Source organism: Neopelma chrysocephalum, unplaced genomic scaffold, assembly GCF_003984885.1.
Source record: "Neopelma chrysocephalum unplaced genomic scaffold, ASM398488v2 Primary Assembly neopelma1_82, whole genome shotgun sequence".
Taxonomy (NCBI): domain Eukaryota; kingdom Metazoa; phylum Chordata; class Aves; order Passeriformes; family Pipridae; genus Neopelma; species Neopelma chrysocephalum.
In genome coordinates, this window is record NW_020897744.1 from 352,381 (window position 1) to 363,005 (window position 10,625).

Genomic DNA, 10,625 nt, shown 5'->3' on the forward strand with positions numbered 1-10,625 from the left:
ATTCTAGAAATTAAATTAGGTCTCAGCATACAGGCGCTGTCACTAGTACATCTTACCTCAGCAAAAGTTACAAGTTGATTTACTGTGGCTAATTTTTTGGCACTGACAGCCACAGTGACGTTCACAGAATTTAAGTTACCCTTCAATACATCATGTAGTGTTCTACAATTAACTAAACCCCCTCAATTTGAGGTTCAAACTGGACCAAACCCATCCTTTTAGCAACCAAAAGTCTGTTTAATCACTACAAGTCAGAGACAATTAAGCTGCAGTTTTTTATAGAGAACCAGCTTATTTACCTCTGCGTTTTCCAAAAATTTACAAACAGGTTCAGTTTCCAAAGAGATCTGTTAATCCAAAATATGAAATTAAGCTGGCCTTTTAACAAAATCTAACTGATGAATACAAATAGCGTAAGATATTTCAGCTTGATATAGGTAACCAGTTTCTGGCTGTTAATACATATCAGAACTGCAGTACCTTTTTTTAGAGACAAATTATTTCTCCCATTATCACATTAAAAGCATCTATTGCCTGCATACAAATAGCTTGTTTAGAAGAAGAGAAAAACTCTGCTCATCATTGACTTAATCTGACACAGGAAACTCTTGATTTCAGGCAATGCTAATTTTTAAACATCCCTAAGTATTTATGTACAACGACAGGATGGGGAAAAGCACTATCATCAAAACATCTAGTAATATAATACAGGATCAGTACTTTATGAAAACCAGCATTTATTTTTTACATATGAAAACTTAATAAATGGAAAATTTACACGTCTCAGATTCCTTTTTCTGCTTTGATATCAGACTTTATTTTCAGCCTGTGTTCCAGTGAGATACAGTGGGGCTTCACACGATCGCAGTGACAGCTCTTGGGCAACACGAACCAAAATCCAGGAATTGGATTGAAGATGGTCTTTTTAAACCAAAACAAATCTACCAGGACAACTCTTATTGTGTAACTGCTTTCAGTATTCCCCGGAGAACTTTGTAGCTCATTAACTGTTGGCTTTCTTTGGGAGGAAAGCAGGGTCCACGTTCCGTCACGTAGGCGTAAGGAAACCTGAGCACCCACAGTCCATCAGAGGGAAGGGTAATTTCCTGCTTCTCAGGGTAAAATATAGGACAGGGTGGTGGCCCTGGTTGAACCTAAAATCAAAAGGAAACATGAGTAGATAATCAAACATCATTAGCACCTTAAAAAGTAAAAAAGTGCAAATGGAGTTTCTCTCCATTTTTTAAATACACATTTGAAAACGGTGACAAAACCTCCAATTAAAAAAAAAAACCCAACACTTTTTCACCTCCCGAATTCAATGTGTCACTAATAATAATTAGTCTCAGCCATGAGTCACTGCTTTTTCTCCATGACATTTAAAATGATAAACTCATTCTTACACAGTCATTACCCACTTGTTATCTTCTTAAAAAAAGCCATCATTACAGTAGGGAATGCCAACAACTCATCTTTGATAAAACATTTTAACTTACTCTATGCAAAATATAAAGCTGGCACAAGCCAATCTTGAACTTTAAAAACTTAAGTTTAAAACAGATAATTTTGGTCTTTACTGCCTTAGAGAACTTGGCTGAAGTTGGTTTGAGTTGGAGTTTTTTGACACCGTTTCCCTGTCACCCTCACGCCTTCCAGTCCTGCATTAATGCTGCCACAGCCACCCCTGCCTCTGCTGTTCCCAGATTCCCTCTTCCCTCCTTACCTGAGGCGTTAACGTGATCTGCAGCGGAGCATCAGGAACCACCACAAAGAGCCTCATGAACTGGGCATAGTGTGGTTTGAGGCCTCGCCCCTGGGTGGAGGACAGGATGTACAGTGGCATGTCGGAATTGAGGGCTTTGATGGCAGATTCCTTTGGCCCCCCTCCCATCACCTTCATGACCTTATCGGGCCCCGAACACATGAACCTCCTCCCACGGGCATCTTCGTACTCAAACCCCACGAAAGCTCGGGCGATGTCGTCTCTCCGCCTCCCTCTTCCCATCACAACTGCACTCCTTTTTCCAGGAACAGCCTTGTTGGGTGCAGGCCAGGAATTGGTATCCAAGTCCCCTTCATCTTCGGTTCTCGTCCTGATGACGATGTCCCAAGGCATTAAATAGTTTGTTCCCGGGATAAAGCCTTGTTGATCTAAGCCAGTGTGGAAGTTATAAGCCTTAGCAGGCCCCAGCTTAACCAGTGACCAGCTGGAGAACTTGGGCAGGAGGCCTTTGGGGCAGTTGGAATGGAGCATCCCGGGGAGGTACTCGACAGTGGACGCCTGGCGATCCACCAGGCTCGGCCTCTTCTCACTTTTGGAGTCCCCGCTCTGGCCGTGACTCTCTGCATTGTCCCCTCCACCCTGGGCATCGGGGGGGTAAGTGCCCAGGCTGCCCGTGGACTGGCCCAGGCTGAGGGCTAAGCTCAGGCCTGTGCTCTCTCCCTGAGTCTGAGGTTCTTTCTCTTTAAGTTTCTCAATCTCGCCCTCTGGAGGGGCAGGCGAGGACTCATCCCGAGCAGGCGCCGGATCAGGTGTGCTCGGCTGAAATATGGGAAAGTTGATGTGCTCCAGTTTCCCACAGCACTTTTCTTCCAGTAGCTACGAGAAAGAAAATGTGGTTAACTACACCCCTTCTCACCCTTGAGATCAGGGAGTTCAAAGTCACAACATTCAGCAGCTACAAATAAGATTCAAGAGGTTTGAGCTTTGTGAGAACCAAAACTGTGACGGGTATGTGGCCCACAGACCTGATTATTTAAAATCCACATGAACCAACACACTCAAAGTGTAAATAGGTGTGTAAACAGGTGCTCTTGTGTGTGCACTGGTGAGGACTGGAACTGCCCACTCTGCTCAGACAATTTCTGCTCCCAGAAACATCTTCCCTGAGCAACAAGGTGATAAGGTTAAGAGGAAACTCGTGGTCTCTTCAGAATACAGACCCTGCTGATGAAACAAAAGCAACAAGAGACCTAATAGTTACCTGGTAAAAATCATAATTAGCTGCTTTGATATCAAAGGGGTCCTCCCGAGGAGCTTGTTTCCTTCCACAGTTACAGGCCCCAGTGGAACGAGCCCGGCTGTTGTGGTACAGGATGGGTGGATTTCTGTCTGCTTCTGGCTTTTCCCCTAAAAGCAAAAAATCAATCAAACCCTGGGTAAATTGCTCTCCATTTCTAGAGATTAATTCCCTTCACCCTCTGCTTCCTCCTTGTTAATACACACACACACAAAATGATTTCCCAGCAGTTTGTCAAGCAATTCCTCCCCTTCCCCCTTTTAACACAAAGTTCCAGTGGAGGTTATACCACTAAACTGAATCTTGTTTTTACAACTTCTTCCTAAAAGGCTCAAAGTTCTTCTGCCTGCAATAAACACCCATCAGACAGTTTGACTCCTTGATTGCCATCAACTAAGTTATTTAAAACAAAGGGGGGCACTTATTGCTTCCTAGAGAAAGTTTGTTCTCTTACACACTTCTTATTAGAAGGACTTCAGTGTGATGCTTCTAATTAGCAAGACAGAATCAGAGTGACCACTAAAATTAGAGTTACTAAAACTAGAGTGACCACTAATTTAGAGTTGCTAAAATTAGAGTTACTACTAAAATCAAAGTTACCACTGACAGTGGACTGTATGGCTCCCAAACATCACTAATTTCCTAATGTTTGGCTCCCAAGCATTATTCAACATAAGGGAAACCCACACAACAGCTCTGCTGTAATCCCACTGTACAAGGATGATCACGGAATCATTTAGGTTGGAAAAGACCTCTGAGATCACCGAGCCCAACCTTTGTCCGATCACCACCTTGCAACCAGACCAGAGCACTGAGTGCCACATGCAAGCTACAAACTTTCATCTTCCTTAACGCGCCTGAGTCGGCGTTTCAGCCTTTTTAAAGCAGATACAAAAAACTAAACCGTGAAACCCAACCACAAGCGAGCATCTCTACCTGCTTTTGGGAGCAGATGGAACTTGTGCACGCAGTGCTGGTCAGTCAGGCTCCGCTCCTCGCAGAGCTGGTGCCCGTTGCTCCAGAACTTGTAGCAGTCCTCGTTGAGCTGCATGGCGTACTTGTGGAAGGCCGGGCCCCGGGCGTGCTGGCTGTACACCCGCAGGGCCTGGGCCAGCTGGTTCTTGTGCACTGTCATGGTGTAATTGTGGGGCAGGTTGGACTGGTAGGCGCTGTGGGCCATGGGCAGAGCCTTCTGGCAACGGTTTTCTGAGAACTTGGTGTCTATGTCTAAGTAGCCTTCCAAGACTTTGATGCTGCTCATGATCTTGGAGCTCAGCTCCCCAGAGGTCGGGTCGTCGTCCTTGCCCTCGATGGTCACCTCGTACAGTTTCAAAGCTGCAGCGACCCACTTCTGGTAGGTCGGGAGCTCGAAGTGGGAGGGCTGCGGGTTCCTCCCCACGCTGTCATCGAAGCCCTTCTTGCTGAGCACCAGCTCCACGTGCTGCCACAAGAACTCCTTGAGGGTGCAGTCCACGAGCTGCCCAGAGGAGCTGGAGCTGGAGCTGCTGCTCTCTGCGTGGAAGGAGAGCTGCTGCCGGCCGTGCCGCATCATCTGGTACCTCCTGGGCCCCGACAGCGTGGGAGTCAGCAGCGAGTCGGTCTCCCTCATGGTGCAGTTGCTCCTGAGCTGGTCGAGAAGCATGGCCACCGGGTCATCTCCGTCCTGGGGCCCCCCAGCCACGATGTACACGAAAGCCTGGTTGGCAGGCACGGTGAACAGGCAGTTGATGCTCTGGTTGGTGAGCACCCTGCTCTTGCGGAAGATGCGGTAGATCTGATCCTCCAGAGCGTGCTGCAGCCTCCTCTTGGGGGAGTGCTTCTTGGGGGGTGGCTTTTCCAGGTGACCACAGGGGTCCTGGCCCCTGCTGGGGAGGGGATCCACCTTCAGAGCCCCGTTGAGCTGGAAGAGGAAGAGGAGGCGCGGAGGGCACGGCCTGCAGTTGAGCTTCCACTCCTTGCCCACCGGGCAGTCCTTGATGGCAGCCTTGAGGGAGGGCAGCACCTTCTGCCGCAGCCCGTCCAGCGCCCTGAACACGCGGTCGTAGGTGATGTCGAAGGAGCAGGTGGGATGCACCAGCAGCAGGATGTGGCACACGGAGAACAGGTAGAGGAGGCTCAGGCAGTGCAGCTTCTCCTGGTGCTTCCAGAACTCGTGGGCCTCGGCGTGGGGCAGCGGGGCCGGGCCTCCCGAGGGGTGTCCGGGCCCGGCCTCCCTGTTCTCGGCCGCGGTGAGGTCCCCGCAGGCGCGGAGCAGCTGTGGTGTGTCGCAGATGGAGGTGAGCACCAGGTACAGCACGCGGCTCTCCTGGCTGTAGTACGCCTGCAGCTGGTTGTAGTCCTTGCTCGCCGGGTCACTCTCGGACCCCGCCCCGCCGTCCGCCGGCTCGGGATCCTCTTCGGGGAACAGCGGGAAGACCTGCCGGTCGCACACGGTGCTCACCAAGGCCTCCTTCTCGGAGCAGAGCTGCAGCGCCGTCTTGCCGAAGATGCCCACCACGCACACCTCCTCCTCGCCGCCCGCCGCGCCGCCCGCCTCGGCCGCCAGCAGCAGGTCCCGCAGGCTCATGGGCCCCACGGCCGAGCCCATGGCCCCGGGGGCACCGCCCGGCAGCGGCATCCCCCGGATCCAGCCCCAATCCCACTCCCGCTCCCGCTGCCGCTCCCGCCCGGAAGCGGCGGAGCCCCGGCCCCGCTCCCGGCCCCGCGCATGGGCGGCCCCGCCCCGGGGATGCGGTTCGGGGAGGGAACGGCTGGGAACGGGGTGGAGACACCGGGAGAGGGTGACACGGAGGGTGTGACAGCACATCGTCCACCCTGGACAGCTCTGGTCCCCAGCGAGCGCGCGGGATGCGGGGGGCGCTCCCCCAGACTGGGATGCAGTGCCAGCGGGACTCGCATTCCATCGTCAGCCCGTGTCCTGACCTGGGTCACAGTACAGGCACATCTCCCCACCCCCGCAGCTCTTAAACTTGACTTTGAAGGAGTCTTTGAGGTACTTTGCCTTTAATCAGTTCAGCCTTTAACAGTGATCCGACCCCAGCCAGAAGCAATACACAGTGCAATTGCGTTTTATATTTGTAACCATAGAACCAAGCTGGTTGTTGACTCCTGCAGCTTTTCCATTTAATAATATTAGTGCATTAAACTGTTGCTTTTCTTTGAAACTGTACAGTTACCGTGAAGTTAGTTTTTGGTTAAAAAAATATATCTATATATAAAAGATGTATAAACAATACTGAATTTCAGCAAACACATACGTATTTGTATGACAAGCAGCACCAGTGTTGGGAGCATAATAGTCCCTGCTTCAGCAGCAGCCAGTGGTCAAAGGACTTGGGAAATTTCATGCTTTGTTTCCATTAAGAATGAAGATGCAACCAAATTGAAACATTATAGAAATTGAGACATTATGAAATATAAAAAGTAAAATCTGCTTAACAGGGTTTCATAATATCCTGTTCTCATGTGCACTTACAAATAAATACATGTGCCTGAGTGTGATAAAAATGGGATTCAAAAGGGAAATCCAGTTCAAATCCCGACAACAAATGAAAAATACATTGTTTCATAAACCTACTTTCCTTTTTACTTTTCATCAAAGCTGTTTGCAGCACTTAACCGGGCAGGGGAGGGACTCTTCGGATGAGCCATCTGTCAAAACAAGGGAAGGGTCAGAACTTGGATATCTGAACTCATTGTGACTGAGATAAAACAGTGCAATTCTCAGCTGACACCGTAAAACAACCAAAGCAAGTCATTAAAATAAAAGACATTATTAAGGCTCAGATTTTGTTCTTCTGCAAAGTGGAACTATGAATTTCAAAGTCGCGTGGACTGCACTGTAGGGAAAAATCAGTAGGAAATTCTATGGATTTTAAAGCCAATTTATTGCTCCAAAAGAGAGAGAGTGACTTGCCTGGAATTTGCGTCGCAGTGCCTGTGTCATTATTGGTGTCAACCCAGAGCCACATTCAATGTTTTCTTTATTATTTAGAGGAGTGCCACCAGGACTTCTGAAAAGATTGGACACAAGGGGAATTATTATTAGTTCTCTATTTTTTTCTAGATTAAAAAAAAAAAAAGAATCCAGGGAACAGGAAGGAACTTACCTTTGTATATTGACTTTCTTCAGATGTTTCCGAAGATCAATCTGATTTTTAGGGGGAGTACTAATAGAACGAAACAAATAAAATATTTTCCACTCTGTAAACCATGTTAATCACTGTTTAAAACAGAAAAATCTAATATCAAAGAAAGGAAGAAAGGATCTTACATTAAGGAATTTGTGACGTGAGCTGATGGCTTGGATTTAGGTCTCAAACTAATACTCTGTAGATCTGAGACTGTAATTAATGCCCTGAGTGGCTTCCCTGGTGATTCTGCCTAAAGCAAGGAAAGAAATGTCACCACAAATAAAACTTTAGAACGTTTCACTAACTTCAAATCTATTTAATATTTATAGTCTGAAAGATTTTTGTGGTTTATGACTTCTATGCTTTTTTTGAATTATTAAGATTTGACCGTGTCTTGGATAAAAATAGATTTATCAAAACCAAAACCCCTCCAAACACTTTTGCAAACAATATTTCAGCTGGGCAAAAAAAGCCCAAAACCTATTGATAACAGACAGAAATCTACAGGAAAGCTCCATGGCCTTAATGTAAAATCAGAACCGTCCTGTGTGCCAGAGGTTGGAGTTGGTCTCTTCATTTCTTTCCTTCAAATGCCCAGGTGCAGGATTAGAATGGTTACGTGAAACTTTGGAAGAGAAGAACTAATTTACTGAAAAAATTCTATGAAGAGCTAAGACAAGCACTGCAGGAAAGGCACCATTTCCAGGGTGGAAATGTCACCTGTTTATCCCTGTCCCCTCAAGTCTACCTTGTCCATTCTCAGGTTGCTGTTTGTCTTCTTCAGCTTGACATTCAGGAGGTCTTTGAGCGTGATCTGCATCGGCCCGTCCTTCTTCACTGGTGGTGCCTGGAAACAAAGGGGTTTGGAAGGGAAATCAGGATTTCCAGGTGACTGACTGTTCACAAACACACACATTCCCACGTGGATCCAGGCCCAAAGAACCCAGGCAACCAGGGAGAAAATAGAGGAGCCTTCTGAGTCCTTACCAGAGGTGCTTTGGAGCCAGCGCCTCGTTTGAGGAGGAGAGGTGCTGGAGGCAGTTTTGGTGGGGGCAGTGGTGGTGGTGGAGGAGGAGGGGGAGGAGGAGGAGGTGGAGGAGGAGGAGGAGGAGGAGGAGCAGGCACTGATGGCACCAGGTCCATCTGTGTCTGTACAGGAGCACCCAGGACTGGTTTGTGACACTTTTGGCAAAGAGGATTTTCTGGAGACAAAGCTGCAGTTCCGTTCACCTGAAAACGACACAAATAAACAAGAGGACATTAAATCCACTGGCAAAAGGAGATGGAATTTTAGAGAACAAAGTTGATCTGTACAGGCACAAGAGCCTTTTAGGAGACTCATCAACAAACCAGTTCCCTCTGGCTGTGAGGAAACTGCAGTTCAGCAACACTGAATGCAGGAATGCCCTGTGAGAACCCTTCAGATTCCAGAGTTTCTGCACTACCACAGTTCCTTACAAACCCACCAGGACTGGCACTGACCTGGAGTGTTTCTTGGAGCTTGGAAAATTCACTTTCCAACTTTTCCAGCTGCTCTCTCAACGCATTTAGTTCCCTTAAGTAGATGTGTGACGGAAATATGGTGTCTTTAACCACCTTAAAACTCTGAGCATAAAAAGAAAGCACATTAGTGTTTTCACCAGCAGGTTCTGTTTCCGGAGACAGAGCTGTGATTACTATGGAAATGTCTTATTGCAGTCTGTGAAAAGCACAACAGGAAGATACAAAATTTCATCAAATAGTTCCCTGACAGGAACTCAAGGAGTGACTTTCTAAAAGAACTTTAACTTCTTCCAGGAATACTAAAGTAAAATTCACATTTGACATTTGAAAAGCTCAAACAATCATTTCTATGCTACGAAAGAAAACCCACAGCCTTTGTCACTTTAAATCCTGCTGATATTCCAATAAAAACCCTACAATTGCACATATGCAATGGGCACATGGTGGGATTCTTGGGACTGTCCAAGGAGTTGGATGATCCTTGTGGGTCCCTTCCAACACAGGATATTCTAGGATTCTATGATTTAATGTCTTGGCACATCTTATATTTATTCCTTCAACGGTAAACACTAAAGATACTTTATATGTTTCAATACACTGTTTCAATGTTTCAATAAATACACTTTAGATAACTAAATGCGCAGCTCAGCTCTCAAATCTCCCCGTGTATCCTGTGTCTGAGCACAAAGAACCACCTCACACATGGCTAAAAATGGAGAAATATAAACTGTACCTGTGCAATTGTGTTCTGGCCCCACCAATACAGAAATGATGCTGCTGATTCCAAGGGTTTGATCACATTTTTTGCTGCTGATTCCAAGGGTTTTATCACATTTTTTGCTGCTGATTCCAAGGGTTTTACCACATCTTTTATGCTGGGCAAGGCTGATGGCCAGATGGAGCATCTTGGAACAGGTGCTGGGTGCAGAGGGAGATCAACTGGTGACCTGCAACAGAACATTTCAGAGTGAGGCCAGAATTATATTTATCATTTCAGCCTTTAATAAAGTTAACTGGGACCAATCATCTGGAAATTACAAGTAGGAATGGCAAGTAACAAGAGAGTAAATGTGACCAGAGAAACCAGGAGAGGCCAAGATACATTTCAATAAAGGAGGGGGGGGCAATAATATTTGAAATCAGTTTTTATTCAAATTGCCTTTCCTGGTTATTAAAGTTAGTGATGGAATCACTAAGGTTGGAAAAGACCTCCAAGATCATCATGTCCAACCTTCAACTGAGTAACACCAAACCACATCATGCAGTGCCATGTCTGCTTGTCAGCTGAACACTTCCAGGGATGGTGACTCCACCACTTCCATGGGAAACCTGTTCCAGTGCTGAACCAGCAAAGAAGCTTTTCCTAATATCCAACCTGAAACTCCCCTGGCACAACCTGAGGCTGATTCCCCTTGTAAATGCTCAAGATGATCCACAAGATGATGTTATTCCACAGCACCCCTGCCAGGATGGAGACAGGCTCCAAACACAATTGTATTCCCTCAGTTCCATGAGGAATTGGAAACAAACAACAAAACCCAGGAACTGGGTGAAAAGGCAAAGCTCAAGCTGAGCCTCTTACCGTGGGGAAGGACAAACTGAGCCCCGGGGCTTTGCAGCATCTCTCTTTTGTTTCAGGTGAAATCTTCCCCGGGCTCTCCTTTTTTGCCTGCATCTCTTACGCTTTGCCATTGCTGTTAAAAAAGACACATTTAAAATGAATGTCCAGAGACCAAATTACACACTGGAGCAGAGCTGCCACCCAAGAAAATAACATGGTCAGCACCCCAGACATCCAGGCAGAGGTTATTCACAGCAGCCTTGCTGCAAGCATCACATAATGCTGATAAAAAAAATATATCCTTAAGTTCTTATGAGCCTCAGGGATGTCTTTGTACCCGAGTAGTGAACAAAAAAAGCACCATTTTATAATGGGCTTCTTTCCCCCTATTTATGTAAGAAGTAAATA

At 46.8% G+C, this 10,625-nt stretch overlaps 2 protein-coding genes across 3 annotated transcripts; both read right to left on the reverse strand.

Annotated features, from left to right (window-relative positions):
* Positions 1-213: 213 nt before the first annotated feature.
* Positions 214-6,335, reverse strand: SMG8 (SMG8, nonsense mediated mRNA decay factor). The gene is made up of 4 exons (XM_027691044.1): positions 3,957-6,335; positions 2,985-3,130; positions 1,724-2,599; positions 214-1,154 (listed from the first exon to the last, which is right to left on the reverse strand). The coding sequence occupies exons 1-4, from the start codon at positions 5,824-5,826 to the stop codon at positions 957-959; spliced, it is 3,090 nt and encodes a 1,029-aa protein (XP_027546845.1). The 5' UTR covers positions 5,827-6,335; the 3' UTR covers positions 214-956.
* Positions 6,336-6,576: 241 nt separating this feature from the next.
* PRR11 (proline rich 11) lies at positions 6,577-10,348 on the reverse strand. 2 transcript variants are annotated; one of them, XM_027691046.1, is made up of 10 exons: positions 10,239-10,348; positions 9,483-9,603; positions 9,390-9,449; positions 8,636-8,758; positions 8,141-8,383; positions 7,902-8,000; positions 7,294-7,403; positions 7,130-7,189; positions 6,937-7,033; positions 6,577-6,671 (listed from the first exon to the last, which is right to left on the reverse strand). In XM_027691046.1, exons 1-10 carry the CDS (start codon positions 10,346-10,348, stop codon positions 6,606-6,608), a joined length of 1,089 nt encoding a protein of 362 aa, XP_027546847.1. In that variant the 3' UTR covers positions 6,577-6,605. The 2 variants fall into 2 exon arrangements, with proteins under 2 accessions (XP_027546847.1, XP_027546846.1); XM_027691045.1 differs by having other exon boundaries at positions 9,390-9,603.
* Positions 10,349-10,625: the final 277 nt, after the last annotated feature.